This window comes from Anopheles arabiensis, chromosome 3 (assembly GCF_016920715.1).
Source record: "Anopheles arabiensis isolate DONGOLA chromosome 3, AaraD3, whole genome shotgun sequence".
NCBI lineage: Eukaryota > Metazoa > Arthropoda > Insecta > Diptera > Culicidae > Anopheles > Anopheles arabiensis.
Window position 1 is genome coordinate 82,767,133 of NC_053518.1, and position 18,055 is coordinate 82,785,187.

Below are 18,055 nucleotides of genomic sequence, written 5' to 3' on the forward strand. Positions count from 1 at the left end.
AACAACGGACAACAGCACGGACACACCGATTCTACGACGGGGGTAGGTAGGGGCTATCGGGGCGGGAAAACAGGATGTGTAAGGTGGTTTCGGAAACCTTTTGCGATCATTGTTTTTCTCTTTCATTTCGTTTCTGCATTTTTGTTTTTGTTTTTTTTTTTTTGTACAATACAACAACGCCCAGCAGCAGCATCATTAAATTCGTGACACACACACGCACACTCGTATAAAAGGCAAACGACAACAACAACATACAAGCAACGAAACAAATTGACAACAACGACGGCCTGTGTCTTGTGTGGTGATGTGTGTCTTTGTGTTTGTAAGTGATCATTTGTTGTTGTTTTGTTTATGTTTTTTTTTAATTCTTCTCTATTTTATTTATTTTTATTACGCTTTGTCAAACACACAACGCGGGGACAATGGAAATGGATCGGTTTCTGGTGGTCAGCATTTCGGATATCCTTTTCTAAGGTGTTGTTTTTTTTTTTTGTTCAAAAGGTATTCCCAAAATGCACAGATCTTCTATGCCAGCTGAGTGATAGAGACGGCGTGCGGATAGAGTGGACACACAACCCAGGGCCCAAGAGGGCCCAGAAGGGGCAAAAAGCTTTTCTTTCCTTGTCCCCACTTTTCAACACCTTGCTTGGGGCGTATTTTCTGCCACCAAGTTTAGGTTTTCCATGTTATCCGTTTGTTTCCTCTGTTCCACACAAAACCACCAAGATTGCTTGTTTTACTAGTTTGGTTGTTTGTTTTTTTTTCAAATTGTAAGATTTATTTTGTTCGCTAAATTGTCCACCACATAGTATCGAGTTGTTTTGTTATTTTTTATTTTGTTCTTTTTTTGTTTTCTGTTCTTGTTGTTATTATAAGATCATGAGTAATTTGTTAAATGCGCCTACCACTGGATCGGGAATTTTAGTTTGCCACACCTTTGCACCATGATTTTGCAACTTTTCATTCCAACATTGTTTTTTATTTGTTTTGTTTTGTTTGGTGCTTCTTTACTTTGTTCCTTTCTTTGCGATCAGTGTTTTGACTCACTCTTTTGCCCACACTTTGTTGTTTGCTGTGTTTATTCTTAACTTGGTTTTTTTGTTTTCTTATTTTGGTTTTCTTTTTGTTCTCGTACGGACACGTGTGCCTTACTTATTATCACTTTTAGATACTATCACTTATAATTTGTTGTGCTTTACCTTTCCCCACGCCTGTTCATCGCATTGTTTTCTTCACTTCGTTCTTCGCCCCTTTCTAATCGCTATTCGACTCACATACACAAACACACACACAGAGTTACACAGACAGCGTTGTTTTTTTGTTGTATTCGTCTTTTGTTTTTTGTTTTCCTTGCTTGTTTCGCTTTCGAATTGCCTGATACGGTATCAACTAAAGTAGTTTCACGTTTTGTTTTTGAAAAAAAAAAAAATCTGTTTTTGCTGTCGCTGTCCAAATGCTCGTAAGAGGAAAGGCGAACAACCGTAACATAAAATCACATTGTTCGAAATCGAAAAAAAAAACACACGCTACACCGGAAAACCTGCCCCTCTCCAGATGTACCACCCACTTTACTGCTGCTGGTTGACAGAGCATGGACGTTAAATTGGAAAAATACTAGAGCCGTTTGGAGAAATTATCAACCATTATCAGTACGGGCGGCTCGTCTAACTACGGCGAATAACGTATCACAACGAAGTGACCAAACTTATCAAATACTGATGATTAAAAATACCCCCTACACTACACACCTTACCGCTCCTTTCCCGCTCCACCGCTTGCGGTTGCCTTCGCTGCCGATGGGAGCGCCTGGTGTTTTACAACGGTCTTATTATCTGCTTTATGTTTGTACTTGTAGGATAGACTCTAGAGTGCTTGCAGTACTCGGTTGATTTGATTTGCTTTGTTTCGAGCGTGTGTGTGTTTGAGTGTGTGCGTGCGCGTTGGTTCTGCGCAGTAAGGAGCATCGGGATCTACGATCACAAATATCACGTTAAGAGTTTTCATCCATGTTCTAACGATGAATTAAAATTAGTAAAAGAAGGAAAGTTGCAAAGAGAGAGAAATAAAATTGGAAAGAAGAAACAAAAACATAAATAATTTCATACAAAAAAAAAACGAAACATAAACCTAAATAAGTGAACAAAACAACTCAATCAAAAACATAAACAGGTAAATTAGAGCAGTAAACAACAGCAAAAAAAAAACAAAAACAACTGAAAAATGGAGCAAGAAAAGCAGAAACTCATCGTTAGCTGGGTGGAACTACGACTAATACAGCACAGTAATCAATACTTACACGCTAACACTATCTATATAGTAGGTATTACACAGTAGGGTAAACGATTAATCAATACATTGTTTGTACATCGATTGGTTTGAGTGTTCGTGCCCGCGTTGCCCTGCCCGTTGGAAGCAAACACAACTCAGCTATTAGTCCCTTTTTTTTATCTCGCTCAACCAAACACACACACACGCACACGCACACGGTCGTACGACTCGTCATAACAGTAACGTAAGCTGTGTCGCTCGCTTTCTTTGCAAAAAGTACCAGGCGCCTCCATCGACCATCCCGCTTCAACCTCAACCGCTTAAGCGCTCTCTCTCTCTCTCTTTCGTAAAAAACAAACGCCTTTGACGTTTAACGCCAAACTAAATGATTATTGTTCCCGTTTGCAGGTTAAGAAACACACTTTTACACACTTATGCTGGCTCGCCTCACTAGCTATTCCCTTTTCATTCGTTTTTTTTTTTTTTTTGAATATGGGAAACACAAGCGTTACTCCAGTTCATTCACGTCGTTGTTCCTGTACGCGGCGGTCTTTCTTGTCCGCTACTCTCAGATGTATGCGGCAAACGCAATAGAAAAAACCCACCCAAGATGTTCCCACTGAATCCTTGCTGCTGATTATACACATGTACACATATAAGTTAATAAGTTGATTTTTTGTTTTTGTTTCGTTCGTTCTCTGTGTTTGTAGTGTGTCTGTTTTGTGTTTGTGTTGGTTCGTTTTGTTTGTTTTGTTGTTTTTTTTTTTTGCTCCATACTTAAACCATTTACTATTGTTTACAGCTTTTGCCGTTATGCTCTTGTAGTACGTTTTCGGGTTTTCTCTCTATTCCAATATGTCTATTTGCTGCTGGTTACTGGTGCTTATCTGATTGTTTGCAAAGAAGCAACACGTCCGAGCATTAATGGATAAGAGCCAACAAATGTTTTTTTTTTTTTTATACATATTAGTGTTTAAAAAATGTACGAAAGACACATACGTCCCACTACTAAATGATTTGGTTAGAGTTTTGTATTTCGTTTTGCTGTTGTTTTTTCTTCTTTTCTCTCTCTCTCTCTCTCTCTCTCTCTCTCTCTTACTTCCTTTTACCTTTTCCTGCTTGCTATGTGTTTTGGTTGCATTTTATAAGATTATTGTAATTACCAATACAACTATGGTTCTGTTTGCCGTCTGATTTTGGTTTTTTTCTTTGTTGCTGCTGCTTTTGCATTTCGGCTGTTGAACGGTTTTGCGGGTTTTCTGCGGAAATCGGGGGGAGAGAAAAAATCTACTACAATTACATATCGATTATTTTGTGCACGCGTGTGTATGTATGTGTTTTTGTTTTGTTTATTCCTTTCCACCCTCTGCCTTGCCTTCTTCGCCTGCCCGCATTCTAAACATTCACTGGTCAAACCGTCCAAACGCACGCTTTCTATCCCCTAAGGTTCGACTACTATATCCATTAAACTTGCACTGTGTTTCGCTGCTCTCTTCTGCTTCACGCCGACGTTAACCGACTGAAGCCGTTTTGTGTTTTTTGTAGAGTTTTTGTTTGGTTTTGTTTAGGTTAATAATTTTATATTCATTCTACTACTTTTGTTTGTTTGTTTTGTTTTGTTTGCTGCTGGTTTTACTCTCGGGATATGGATTGTATTATCGTTTTCTTTTTTAGTGTAATGTTTCATAGTTGTTTTTTTTGCGGAAAAAATTAAGAGTGGTTTGTTTGATCATGTGTTCAAAGCAACAAGTAGGACCAATTAGGAGAAGGGCGACATCTCAGACAAATTAATAAGGAATGTAAATTTAAAAATAGAACAGCATTGATGAAACGATGAGATTGATGAAAAAATGAATTATAGAGTGATTTTATCATTTAAAAACGAATGAAAATCATCAAAGGATATTAAATATATATTCTTCCCATAAGGGAGAATAGAGCTAAAAGGACTGCATTGAATGAATAGACATCATCGAGCAAGAAACAAATGACAAATTGGCATCCGTTAAAAACAAAAATGCAAACAGCATGATAAAGTTCGTGGTGCGGAAAGCAAACACGCGCGACTGTACTCTGATTTGCTTTGTTTATGGTTTCCTTGCTGGGTTGGATGCATTTCCACCAACACATCCTCCTTGTGTATGCTGTTGTGTATTGGGTTTCGTATTTCGTTTCCTTGCTTGTTTTTGTTAATTTGCGTCTGCGTGTGTGTGTGTGTGTGTGTGTGTGTGTGTAAAAAATTGTCGAGTTTGTCAATTATTATCAATAGTTTATCAAATTTGAAAATCCTAGTTTGTTGTGTATTGTTGGTTTGTTTGTTTTTTTTTTTGTTCACATTTTCTTTTTCGTCCTTCTTACTTCTTTTGTTGCTGACGGTTTTTGTTTCGCTTTTCTTTTTTTGTTGTATTTTTGTTTTTTTTTTGGTTTTGTTTTCTCGATTAATATTTCATACCTCCCTTACCGTTCGACATATGTGTATATATATATTTTTATGTATATTATATAAATATAGAAAAAACACACACACAGTACTTTTATTTTGTTTTCTGCTTTCCTTCTTCTTTTTTTTTCTTTGTCTCTTCCTCGCTTCTAACCGATTGTTTTTTTTTTCAAGTTCATACCTTCTGCTCTTTTTGCTGTCCACCGTGCTAGAGCCGTGCGTGTCGCCCGCCTTGTGGGTTGATTTTTAATGGCTTCTCAATCTTTTTTTTCAGACTTCAGTATGAGCACACAAACCGAATTTCTCTCGCCTGGCTGGAGGCACCGAAGTACCGGGCCAGGTCCCCAGAAAAGCAAAGATGGTTCACAGTTTGTCCAGTGTCCCAGGTGCACAGGGGGGAGTAGACAATAAAGCGAAACGGGGAGACGGGGGAGAGAGCAGCATTTACAGACACCGACACTACTCACCCGCACCAGCCTGTGTGGTGGATAAGGGTTTGGTTAAATGTTTTTTTTTTTTTGGTGGGATTTCGTTAAAATCTTCCATCTTTGTCGCTTTCAGCTCAGCGCTCCCCGCAAATGGGAGGGATGCAATTTTTCCACTGCCTGAAAGAGAATGATCTACCACCCTCTTTCACTCTCCATGACGCTCACTCCCTCCTCTTGCAAACATCGATAGAACACCGCACAGTTAATAAGGCTCGGCCAATGTGAAGAAAACGACAAAACGAACCATCGCTCTTCTCCTATTCAAACACTCACACGGCTCTCAGTTCGTCTGTCTGCTTCTCTTTACCGGTTCTTTGGTCCAGTAGACCAGTAGAGCTCACCGTATCATCTTGAGTTATCGATGAGCGGCCCCACATTCGGTGGACAAAACGGTTAGAATTGGGGAAAAGTGTTTTTTTTTATAGCTTTTGTAAAATATGTTTGTTTGTTTGGTTTTGTGTTGTTTCATAATTTTATTTTGCTTTTTGTCACGATTTCGTTTGTTTTGTGTTATTGGTTAATTTGTTAATAACTACTACAGACACATACATATACTTTGTTTGTTTGTTTGTTTTTTTTTTGGTAAGTTTTCTTTTTGTTTCATTATTTTTTGGATAATTATCTTTTCTCTTCTTTAATGTTCCATTTTCGGTTGGATTTTCGATCGATTGATTCGTCACGTGGTTTTGTGGTTTGTTTGTTTGTTTTTTTTTTTTGCTTTATTCTCTTCTCAATTCTCAATCAATAACAAACAATTGTGAGTTTTCCTCTTCGCGCCTCCTCAGAAGACTCCGAAGCAAATGCAATCTGAATAATGGTGTGTGTGTTGTGTTGCCGTGTGTACTTTTCAGTGTAGTTCTCTTTATTTCCATCGTGTTTGGGATAAATTGTGTGTGTGTGTGTAGACCTGCCAATGCATTAAACAATCGACTGCTAATTTCATCCATTTACTGACATTTACTGGCCGTTTATTACACAAACGCGAGCTGTTTGCGGCTCCCGAGCCTGGGCCGACGGACAAGATGCAAAATGTTGAGCTTGGTTTACGGAATTGGCTTTTCGGTTTCACTATTTATCCGCGGGTGCAGGTGTGGCTGAACAGTAAATGAGGCTTGTGAGAAGGTGCACGCGCACTTTATGGGCTAATTGATATTTTCTTCTTCCACAGCGTTTTTATTTGTCTTACTTTTGTAGTTTGTTTTTGATATTCGTTTGCATTGCGTTCTTTCGGTGCTGGAGTGTGATGACTGAAGTGGTATAAACCGCAAAACGGAAAACGCAACGTCCCGAAACGCAGGAAAACCGAACCGAATAAATAGAGAGCAGAAAGAAAGAAAGAAATAACAACCAAGTTTCGAAACACCACCGAAGAAACACACAACCCAGAAACAACAAACCGAAAAACACAAAGCGAAAACAAAAGGTGAAAAGAAAAACAAACCAAACCAGGAGAAGAACAACAGAACAGAATGGAACATATTTCGGTGCACGGACGAGGGTAGAGAAATATATAAATAAAAAAATGATAAAAGAAACGAAAAAAAGAAAACAAAAGTAAAGTATGTTTGTTATTTTGCACATTTTTTCCATGTGGTATTTTATTTTTTCTTCAAAAAAACAACTTCTACAGACTAAATTGGATGTCTTAAAAACAAAAGACAGTGAGATCACAAATAATAAAAAAAAACACAGAAAAGAACTTGCAGAAGAAAACGGGAAAATAGGGGGGGGTTTCACTACACATAAGTTAAAAACAAATTATAATAATAATAATAGAGTAGCGGTAAAGGTAGAGTTAGGTGTAGTAGGTAGTACACAAGGTAATAATAATAAAAAAAGGAGAAAGATATTTTGTATCCTTAATTCGTAAATTCAAATATCACAAATGAAACGGTTTTTTATCCTTTCCTTCTTTTCTCCTTTTTCACATTTTATGCTCCCTTTTTCTTCACGCACACGACACTGCAATGGGGGTGAGCGGGGTGCTTGGGAGATGGGGGGGGGGAGGGAAATACGTCCCGTTTTCCCGTTTTTTCTCCTGCAATTCTTTTCCACTCGGCTCGCCCGGTGCGCACCGGTACTGCGCGCGCGCTCACAAATTATCCTCGCGCTTCCTTATTCGCGCTTACTCCATTTTCCTTTTTCCCTCTGTGTTGTATTCACATGTTATCTCCGCTCTTATCTTAACTTGCTTGTGTGTCTGTGTGTTTGTTTGTCTCTTTAAATGATAAACTTTTGTTTTCGTTTGCTGCGGCGCTGCTATTAGTTGTTTTTTTTTCCTTTACTGTTTTTTGTATTTGACGCACGGCGCTCGAATAATTTATACAAAGAGACAACACCGGGAACACCACTGTGTGTGTGTGTGTGTTGTTTTGCTTTTGTTTTAGACAAAAGAGAAGGAAGGAAAAACATTTTCAAAAAATATCTTCCTTTCAATGCTTAAGCTTAAGATCAATGATTTGTTTTCTTGTTTCAAAAACAAACGAACAGGAGGAAAAGAGCTACCTCGTCAGTTAAGGAATCGGTACACGTTGCGTGTATAGTTTGTCTGTGTGTGTGTGTGTGTGTGTGTTTGTGTGTTTTTGACTGTTTTCAATGTGTGCTCGTGTTGAGTTGTGTTACTATGCGTGTATGGGCGTAATGTGTAATGTGTTTCTGTGTCTTCATCCTACACTGCTTGCTCTCCTTTCCATCCCTTTACTCACAAATGCTTTATTATCGGCTTTTCCTGACTTCCACTGGCTTATCCACCTATTTGCATTTCCACCATCATCTCCTACTCCTCCTTCGCTCTCCCTCTCCTCTCTGCTTGTATGTGGTTTGTGTGTTGCTTATCATGTTAGTTTTTGTGTACCATGCACTTAATTTTTTTTTTCTTGTTTTAAATCTGTTTATCATTAATTTTGTTCCATTTTTCCTGCTTCGCTTTTCGTTAATTTTAATCCTTTTTTTTCTTTTCTTTTCTTTGCTTTTCTCTTTTTCCCAACCCTTTTTTTTACACTTCCAATTTTTAACATGCAGTTCTCTCATTTTCCCCTTTGCCCCGTCGTTCCTTCAGCGAAAGTTTTGATTTTGTGTCGTTTATGTTTTTTCCTTTCCTTACCACCAAAACCATTTTGTTCTGCTGTCCCTCCCGTTTTGCTCGATCTCGATCTCGGGGAAACAAACCTCGGGGAGCGGCGGTGGTGGTGGTGTGGGGAGGCAGGTAGGAACTATACAAGGTCCGAATTGTATTCCGAATCGTTCGAAAACTAGGCAATTGCGTTTGTTTTGTTTTTATGCATTTCATTCCTGGATGAAACGACAGTGTTTTTTTTTTTTTTTTTTTGTACCAACAGAGACACATTTTCATGTTTGAAAATGCATTTTTTTTGTCTTCAAAAAACAAAACAAACACAACACAAAATACTAATACATGGAGCATGAGATGCCGACTGCGGAGGGGGTTAAAAATTGGTGCAAAATTTGAGGATGTTTAAAATATGAATAATATTTTGCCAAAACAAGCAGATATAACGCCAAAGCAGGTGTTGGGAGGGGGTTCGAAAGACAGATAAGAGTCGAAAAAGATTTAAAAAAAAAAACAAACATGAGCTTCACAAACACACTTACTCATCATCCAATCTTCCATATCTCATTTTGGCCCTTAAAATTAGTTTGTATCGCGCGCGCAACGTGTGTTGCACCACCGTGCGTGTTCGCCTTCCTCTCTCTCTTTTTTTGTTCTCTTTTCTCGTGCTTCCTCTTCCCTTCTCGTTACGCTACGATTATTTTGCTTCCTCTCTCTCCCTCTCCTTCTTCTTCTATTTTCACTTTCATTTGTAATTTTTGTGTATTCGATAGTAGTACGTTAATGCTACGCTTTTCTTGCTCTCCCCGCGTTTCCTTAATTTGTATCATGAATGAATGAAAATGCGCAATCACACTTCTCTTTCCCTCTCTCTCTCCCGCTTACATCCTCCAACCTCACTCCTCTCCTTCCACTTTTGTATTCCATCAATCACAAGAGATAAACGCAAAACTGTAAGTTTGCTATCATATTATAAACGAACCTCTCTCTCTCTCTCTCTCTCCCCACCAATTCATCAATGCTTCGCCTCCACTCTGTCGCCGGCCGCGCTCTTACGAGCATTAGTTCGTTCGCTTAATTTGTTTGTGTTTGTAAAAAAATTTGAAAATCCTAAAACCATGCACCCAACACACTTCTGCACCCCTGGTTCCTCTCGCTTTTTTTTCCCACTTGCTCTCCCTTCTTTCTACCCATATGTGTTGCTCGTGTGAGTGTGTGTGTGTGTGTGTGTAATTGTATTTGTATGTGAGAACTGAACTGAATGTCCACACGCTAATGCGAAAAATGTCAAAAAAAAACGGGGCGAGAATAATTATGTTGCAAAAATTTAGACACAAAAACAAAGAACAAACTTATGCATTTGATTTTGTTTTGTTTTGTTTTTTTTTTGTACATGCCTACAATATATATTTAAAAAAAATTAACAAACCTCTCACGCGCTGCCCTAAAACTCCTAGTGTGTGTGTGTGTTTTTGTTCTTTTTTTTTTTGGCGCCTGCCACACCACAGTTCTGTTTCTCCTATCGCAAAATCGAAAGGCGAAATCATGGAGTGCTACCCCAACCCCCCTATTGCTACACATTGTGTATTCGGGGGGGGAGCCGCTTTTTCGCGCGCACACACACACGTACTACGTAAAGAGGAAAATTGGAAAATCACTAGGAAATCATCACAATCGGATCGGTTCACAAGAATCGAAGAAGAGCTGCGGGTTTTTTCGCGCACAGTTAAAAGGCGGTTTTTTGTTTGTTTGTTTTTGCAACCCAACCAGAAACAATAGCATTGAAACACACATACACACGCACGCCTTTGGACTCCGTTTCAAAATCCACCATAAACACAAATAAATATTTGGAAGGGAACGCAAATGAGTTCACGACCAACAACGAAAAATACAGCAAAAAAAAAAAAAATTGATTAAAAAGTAGAGAACGTTACTAGATAATGAATTACAAGTAATTCAATTTAATATTTGACTTGTTGCGCTTAAATACTTCATCGAAAATGTTACGATTCGTCCGGGGGAAAAAAACCAATTGGCGAACACAGTTCAAATTGTGTTACAGTACACGCAAACAAAGTAGTAGAAAGAGACGACGGGAAAGAAGAACGCATTTTAACCATCATTTCGATATGGTTAAGCGCAATTTCTATTCCACATATAAAAAAAAAAAAAACAAATGCAAAACTTACTGATAAAAACAGCAAAAAACGAAATAAAAGAAGTGGCAGCAAACGTGACCACACAAAGAAGAAGCAACGGACATCGCTTAAAAATCTTATTCAAAAGAGAGAAGAAAAAAATTACAACAATAAACTAAACCGTGCCATAGGTTAAAAAAGGGAAAATTTTAAACCAAAACCAGCGAAAAAGGTAAGGCAGAAAGCCAAACCATTTTCTCCTTCCCGCAAACGGTGCTAGTCGATCGTCGATCGTCCGGTAGATTATTGTGGTGGGTGTATTTGTCCCACTCCCTTCCAAAGTGTGGGGCTGTGTGCCGGACCAACAGTGCTGTGTACGCGCGAGTGTGTTCAATGCTCTTCCTGCTTCGAATTTGGAGTTTTTCCTCACCCAGTTGCTACTATTATCAGTGTTAATTAAGCTTTAGTATTGCAAATCATTTACGTTTCTGTTATTGTGGTGGTGTTTTTTTTTTGCTCGTGTTGAGTGTGAGTTCTGTGCTGTGTTTGCTCTTTTCATCCCCTCTTCTCTGCGCTGCTGTTTTTGAACTTAAATCCCTTTTTTTCCTTTTACCTTTACACCGTTGCTTTGTTCATATACTTATAGCATTTCAGCTTTTCTTGCGTTTGCTTACGTGTTTATGCTTTTGCTTAGCTTTTGCTCTTACACACACTAAACATCACTTGGGGGGGTTTTTTTGTTGTTGCTTTTTCTCTTTTCTTCCATTACTGGTTTTTAAACCGAGCCTTTTCCACCCTTTCCCACCCTTTTTCCACATTCACACAAACACACACACACACACGTTTGATGTTGTTGTTGGTTTGCCTTCATTTTAAATATTTATAAAATACTTAAAAGGGAAGTTGATGCGTTCGTTCGAAAATCGATTTTCGTTTCGTTTTTTTGTTTTTGTTTGCGGCGATGCATATCAATCGTTTGCATCTTGCAATAGTAATACGCGCACACGTGTGTGTGTGTGTACGTGTGTGTGTGTGTGTGTGGGAAAGGGTTGAGAGATAGGGGCTTTCCTATATAAACGTATTCTAGAGTGTAATTTGTTTGTATTGTTTTTTCAATCGTGTTTTTCTTCCCTTTTTCTTATTACTCGCTGCTTTTTCTCTCTCTCCTCGCCGTGACCTCCTCACTAGTATCTCTCTGGTACGAAAGATTGGACTCGGCACGCGAGGTTAGAAGGAAGAAAAATACGCTTGAAAATTCGATTCTGCGATTTGCTCTGCATCCTCTACCGGCTTTGTTTTGCTCTGCCTAATTGTAATTGTACAAAAAAAAAAAAAACAAGTTCCGCACACTCACTCACCGGGCCACATGTCCGGGTGGTCTGGCTGGGAGGGTGGGTCCATCGAGGTCCACCGCGCCACCACATCAAACACACCTGCCTGGCTCCTGCTGCTCGCAGCTCCGTATGCTGCGTATGACGACAAATGGCGACAATGAGCCGGGGGTTTGTCCAAACGGAGAAAACAAAACGGAGGGACGATCACAGGATGATTTGAAGAACGCAGATCACCGCCCCCAACCTCCTCCCCCATGTTTGCTCAGCTGGTGCTGCCGGGGGAGTATCCTTCGAGCCGACGAGGGTTGCCCACGCCGACCTTTTGCGACGACGTGGGGAGGGGAGGCGATGATGGTGACGACTACGATGATGATTAACGATGCAGAGAGAGAGAGAGAGATAGCGGCTGCCCGTGCTCTTCTTCTCTCCACCAATTGATTTGAAGACGTTGCAGACGTTCCACTACCACCACCACCACCACCACCACCACCCACGACCACGGGGAGCCACACGCGATGGGCCCGCCAAAAACAGTCCACATTGCAACACCACACGTTGCTTCGCGCTCTCCCAGGAGAACTTCCTTTCCCCAGCTTCCGGTTCGATGGCATTTTGGCTTTCTTCTGCTTCGTATTCTTCTTCTTCCTCTTCTTTTTCATTCACAAACAAAACAATTCGATTCGAGCGCATATCATAATCACATAATCACAGTTCGAAGGGGGGGGTTTTGTGTGTGTGTGCGCTGCTTGCGATGCTGTCGGGTGGAGGAGATGATTTCAAATCAAGCAAATCGTTCCACACAAACACACACACACACACTTACGACGCTTATGCTGCTGTGCGCAGAGAAAAATCACAGATTGCACTACGCATACTTATTCTTTTGCTTTTTTCCGCTTTCCTTTGCTTGCTTCTTCTTCGTTGCACAATTTTGCACACATTTACATTACACACAAATGCACATTATTTCACTTGTTTTTTCTTCTTCGATAATTGCTGGCTGCGCGCGCGCTCGCTCTTGGTGGTGGGGGGGGTGGGTGGGTACCGGTGGGTGGGTCGTGTAGTTTACTTCCTCCTCTTGGAATACAAAATGGTCAGCCGCTGCTACTGCCTACCGGTCCGCCAAACGGGGGGGGTGGGGTGTGCTCGTGTGATGTTGATGCTGTGTTGGGCACACACACACACACACACGGTGGGGTGGGTGGTGATGAGAAACACACATTGTTGTTGTAGGTTTGTTCAGTTGTATTGGCCCTGTCCCAATTTGCACTTGCAACACACAAAAACGGGATTCGAAGGCAGATAAGTGGGGTGGGAGAAGTAAAGGGGAAAAGAGGGGGAGGCGGAGGGGGGGGGGCAATGATAAGTTTGCCCCTCGGGGGGCCCCCTTTAGTCGGCGTACGCATGGTAGAGCTTGTTCTTGGTCAGCCGGAACTCCGGGCTGATCATGATTGTACTGCCACGTGCCAAATTTCTAAAGAAAAGGGAGGAAAAAGAAGAAGAAGAACGGTGTAAGAACATGTAAGAGGGGGAGGAGGCTGCGCTGCACCGAAACAATGTCAAACGCAACGCAACACGAACGCAAAACAAGGAGAAATGAAGGGGCGAAGGAGAAAACTTACTTCAAAAATTGTGGCAAAATCGAGGTCCATCCCCTTCGGTCCTGTTTGAGCGTAAGGTACAGCTCGAACGTCGACACGGTGTTCGGATCGGTCTTCATCGTCGCAATCCGCCTGCAATACAGATTCACAAGAGAGCGAGAGAAGAAAAGGAATATTATTAGTAAATCGTTTAGATTTTTGTTTTTGCTTTTCAGGGAAGGGCTGTTATAACAAAAAAAAAACCCCCAAACACTCACCGTGTGTTGTCTGGCTCGTCCTCGAACTCGATGTAGATCGTGCAGCCGCGGATGCCGCACGGTTCCTTCTCCGACTGCTCGAACATCTCGGCCGATATCCGGGGCAGCAGGTCGGCCGGCAGCAGCACCTCGGTGCAGGCCAGGTGCTGCCGCTTGGCGATGCGCAGCTCGCTCTCGAGCCGCTGGGTCAGCTTCTGGAGAGCATCCTCGTGCGGCGAGGCGGTCAGCGCTATCGTCGCCGGCTCCAGCGGGTACTGGTTCTCGCTGTAGTACTGCTGCTGCTGCTGCTGCAGTTGCTGCTGACGCTGCTGCTGCTGCAGCAACTGTTGCTGCTGCTGCTGCTGCTGTTCCAGCTCTCGCTGCTGCTGCTTCGCCTCCCGCTCCCGCTGCAGCAGCTGCTGGTGGTGATGGTGATGGTGATGGTGGTGATGGCTACTGCTGTTGTTGTGATGGTGACTGCGCAGCGGCTGGCTGGATGGTAGCTGCTGCTGCTGCTGGCTGGCGGCCTGCTGCTGCTGCTCCCGCTGCTGCGGCTGGCTCTGATGGCGTTGGCTTTGATTAGAATTTTTGTTACTATTGTTGGCCGGGATTGGCATCAACGGTGTCCGGAAATCTGGATAAAGTGGGAAGAGCAAAGAAACGGGTTTCATCAGAAAAATGGTGATGTGAAGGCAAACATAAATAAAAGGTTTTGAAGCATTTAAACAAAAAGCTAATTCCCAAACCCCAACACCCACCCCTCTTTTCACCCCATTTTATCTACAATTATTTCACACTCTTTGTGTGTGCGCGTTTGTGCCACGAACGCCACGTCAGAATCGATTTTCCCGAGGTTTTTCCTGTTTGCTCTCGCTCTCACTTGCTCGGTCTCTCTTACTCTTGCTGTCACTCTCTTTTGGAGCATCGATTTTTATGTTAGCTCCCCAAAATGAGGGACGCACACACACACACACACACAGCACGCTCAGCTGGAGATTTTTTCGCCTCCAATCCCAAGGTGGAACGAAGGTTCCGGGATTTTTCCCTCCTACAGTTCGACCGTCTATATGTGTGTGTGTGTGGCAGTGTGAGAAGAGACAGAAAAGGGGTAAAGGAAAATGCTCCACCAGCAAAAAAATAAAACAGGAAAAACTTCCACTGAAGCGAGCGAGAGAAAGAGAGAGAGAGAGCTTAAAGAGAGCATGAAAAGCTCTTTTCCACTCCGCTCTTCTGTTGAAGGCGCTGGAGAACTTTGGGGCAAAGTGAAAACGAAACCATTTTCTATCGATCGGACGGTTCTCAGCACCACGGTGGTGGTGCTAAGGGAAAAGCAGTGCATGTGGAGCCACACAAACAGCTGTTCGAGCGTGTTCCGTCTCGCTCGCTCTCACACTCGCAGTTGGGGAGGCTTTAGGAGCCATTCTTTTGCAGTTCCACTCACACAAACACAAAGCAGGCGCTGAATATGCACAGGGAGAAGAAAATCGATCTTTTTAAATGGGATGTGGCAGAAGAGGAGAGATACAAAATAAAAACTAAAATAGGAATTAAAAAAAAAAACAACTTCCGAGCAAAACTAACACACCAAAAATCGATCTTTCCATTTTCTTATTTTTTGTGTAATTGTACAAAGAATACCTACTGATGTACATTCGTATGCCGGGAGTGGATGCCGTGTAGTAGTAGCTCGAACCGCAAACAACGACACACACACACACTTTGGTGCACACTCGGAAAAAAAACACAACAAATTGTAAAGCCCAAAATCGATTCACTAAGCGCTTCTTCAACCTGGCAAAACCGAACGAAAGCGCAACCAGCTTGTCGGACAAGCAGGAAAAAAACAAGGCTTCACCGCCGCATTTCAGCAGCTTCTTCTTCTCTTCACAACACTAACGCAGCAGAAACCACGAAAAGCAGCAATACACAGCGGCGCTTTTAGTGCGGTGCTGTGTGTGAGTGGCAAAAAACAAAGGTGTGTGTGTGTTTTTTGGAGGAAAATGAAAACACGAAAAATAAAACTATTTTTCACTCGCAAGCACCACCGTCACAGTCGACATTTCACACCACATTCACACACGAAAACACACGCACGCACGAGCACACACACACACGCACAGCAGGGGCCAGGGCCTGAAATGTCCGAAAAAGGGAGGTGGGATGAGTGAGTGAGAGAGAAGAGCGCGCGCCCGGCTGCTGCTGCTGCTGCTGCTGCTGCTGTTTGTGTGTTGCCCGTCCGACGGTTCGAAAGCGAGTGACGGGGCCGTCCACTGGCAGAGGGACCGACCGACGAGGAGCGAGTGTGCGAGCGCGGCGCGAAGGGGGAGAAGGGTGTGAATGAGAGAGAGCGAGCGAGCACCGCGCTGCGCTAGAGAGAGAGCAAAAAGAGCACAAAGTAACGGAGCCACAACAAGCTCTCCCGACGATCAGCTGTTCCGCGCGCCGCAACGAACGAGAGAGAGAGCGAGAGCGATTGACAGGCTCTCCTGCTCGCTCGTGCGCATTTCCTGCTTTTCGGGGCCACACAGCTGTGGGTGGGAGAACCACTCACTCGCTCTCTCTCGCTCACGCTCTCGCTTTTGACAGCTTCACGAGAAACCAGCTGGTTTTTAGCCGGCTCCCCATCGCGCAAAACCAGCCTGTGGGGAGCAAAGAGGTGCTGTGATGTGTGCATCTCTTTCGCTCCTTCGTTTGCGCTCGCTCTTTCGCTCGCGTACTCAAAGGCCGGCACGAAAACGGGGAACCTTTTGTGCACTTAGCAACAGCGCTGAGCTGCAAAACCCGCACGAGACGAACACAAGCACACGTATACACGCACGCGTTAAAAATCGCGTTTTTTCCTGTCTTTTCTCGCGTTTTCGCTGATCGCAAGAAATGGGGGGATAGGGAGTGTCGCACGCGATTTCGTGCGTGTGCAAGCACGAAAGGGGGGGGGGGGAGGGAAGAATTCACGCTTTTGCACGTGTCCGTCGTGTCGGGCGATTGGGGGTCGGATGGTTGCATGAATTAAAAAACCATCAAAGAAGACGAAAAGAGACAAAAAAAAACGAGAAACTGTCAAAAGAAAACTTTTGACATTTTTGGGAAGGAAAAAGACAGAAAACTTTAAGAGCAAAAATAACATTTCCCCACCGGTTGGAGGACCCCTCCTTTTACCCAATTTTTTTGATCTGTGTTTGACACTTACCGTTCACTTTGGTCGATCCCAGGTAGCCCAGCTGGCCCGGATACGGCGGCACGGAGATGAGTTCCATTTTCAGAAACTCTTCAACCAGTTCGTCGATAGCAGCCAAATTCGCACTCATAAATAAAAACAGCGAAAAGTCCCCCGATTTACCCTTGCCTGGTGGGTGGAAGGGGTGGGGTTCGGTTGTTTCACACACACAAAACTCACGGTTCAAATGGAACAACACACACGCGTACGAACACAAAAAAAAAAAAACACGTTAATCGTGTTTTGTTGCTCCTTTTTCTCGCCTTAGTAATGCTATTTGAACTTTTCAGCTTTTGCTCTTCTGCTTGTAGTTAGCAGCGTGTGTGTGTGTGTGTCTTGTACTTTCTGGGACTTTAACTTTCCTTGATTAAAATGTATTATTTGTAATTTCACAGCACTTGATTATCACTTGGATCGATCGTGTCGTCGTCGTCGTCGGTTTTTTTGCCTCGAACACGCACGCACAATACACACTTACGCCTTCACACGGGGTTGGGTTGAAACGGGGTGTCACAACGATTTTTCCAGCCCACTTCGCTTGCGCTTTCGCCGCTGTACCGTGTTGTGTCCCTGTACCTGACAAACGTCAAACATGAAGCAGAGAACCTGTCAACCGCTGAACTAGCAAAAGCCCCGTATTATTACTTTGCAAATTGGATGCGAAGAAAACGGGAAAAATCAATGTTTCCTCATTTCCTTTCCAAACTTGGGGTTGTGTGTGTGTGTGTGTGTGCTGCAGGTTGACTTATGGCAGGGCCGGAATTTTCAGACACTCACTTTGTCGCACAAAAACACTTTTTTGTCGTTTCTCTTTCCCATTCAGCAGTGTCACTTGAGCTTTTGTTAAAAAATCTGATTTTAACACGTCTCTTTGCTACTTTGCGTGCTGCTTTAAACGCTTTCCTTACTAATAAAACTCTCTGTATCTCGCTCACTGTCAATATCTCTCTTTCTCTCTCTCTCTGTCTCTTGTTGTTTCGCCGTTTGATGCGAGTTTGCTGATTTTCATGTAACGAGAGGATGTTGCTTGTTCAATTGAAAGAAACTAAGTAATTCCCGGCCGGCAACCGAGCCCCCTATTTATAAGCTAGCCCGGGTGCGCACGCACACTGTCGCAGCGCGCCCGTGTACCGGACCGGCCCGAAGCGGCGAACAAAGAACGAAGCAGCGAGCCCGCACGCACACACCGGCACGCTGCCGGTTTTGCTGCCGGATGGATATAGAGCGCAGTGTGAAGAGAAGAAGAGGGAGAGAGAGAGAGCA

At 42.8% G+C, this 18,055-nt stretch overlaps 1 protein-coding gene across 2 annotated transcripts; it reads right to left on the reverse strand.

Moving 5' to 3' along the window:
- Positions 1-480: 480 nt before the first annotated feature.
- LOC120902917 (protein scylla-like) lies at positions 481-17,854 on the reverse strand. 2 transcript variants are annotated; one of them, XM_040312001.1, is made up of 4 exons: positions 16,766-17,854; positions 13,600-14,212; positions 13,364-13,474; positions 481-13,215 (listed from the first exon to the last, which is right to left on the reverse strand). In XM_040312001.1, the coding sequence occupies exons 1-4, from the start codon at positions 16,881-16,883 to the stop codon at positions 13,131-13,133; spliced, it is 927 nt and encodes a 308-aa protein (XP_040167935.1). In that variant the 5' UTR covers positions 16,884-17,854; the 3' UTR covers positions 481-13,130. The 2 variants fall into 2 exon arrangements, with proteins under 2 accessions (XP_040167935.1, XP_040167936.1); XM_040312002.1 differs by lacking the exon at positions 16,766-17,854 and adding an exon at positions 15,221-15,843.
- Between the last annotated feature and the right edge of the window lie 201 nt (positions 17,855-18,055).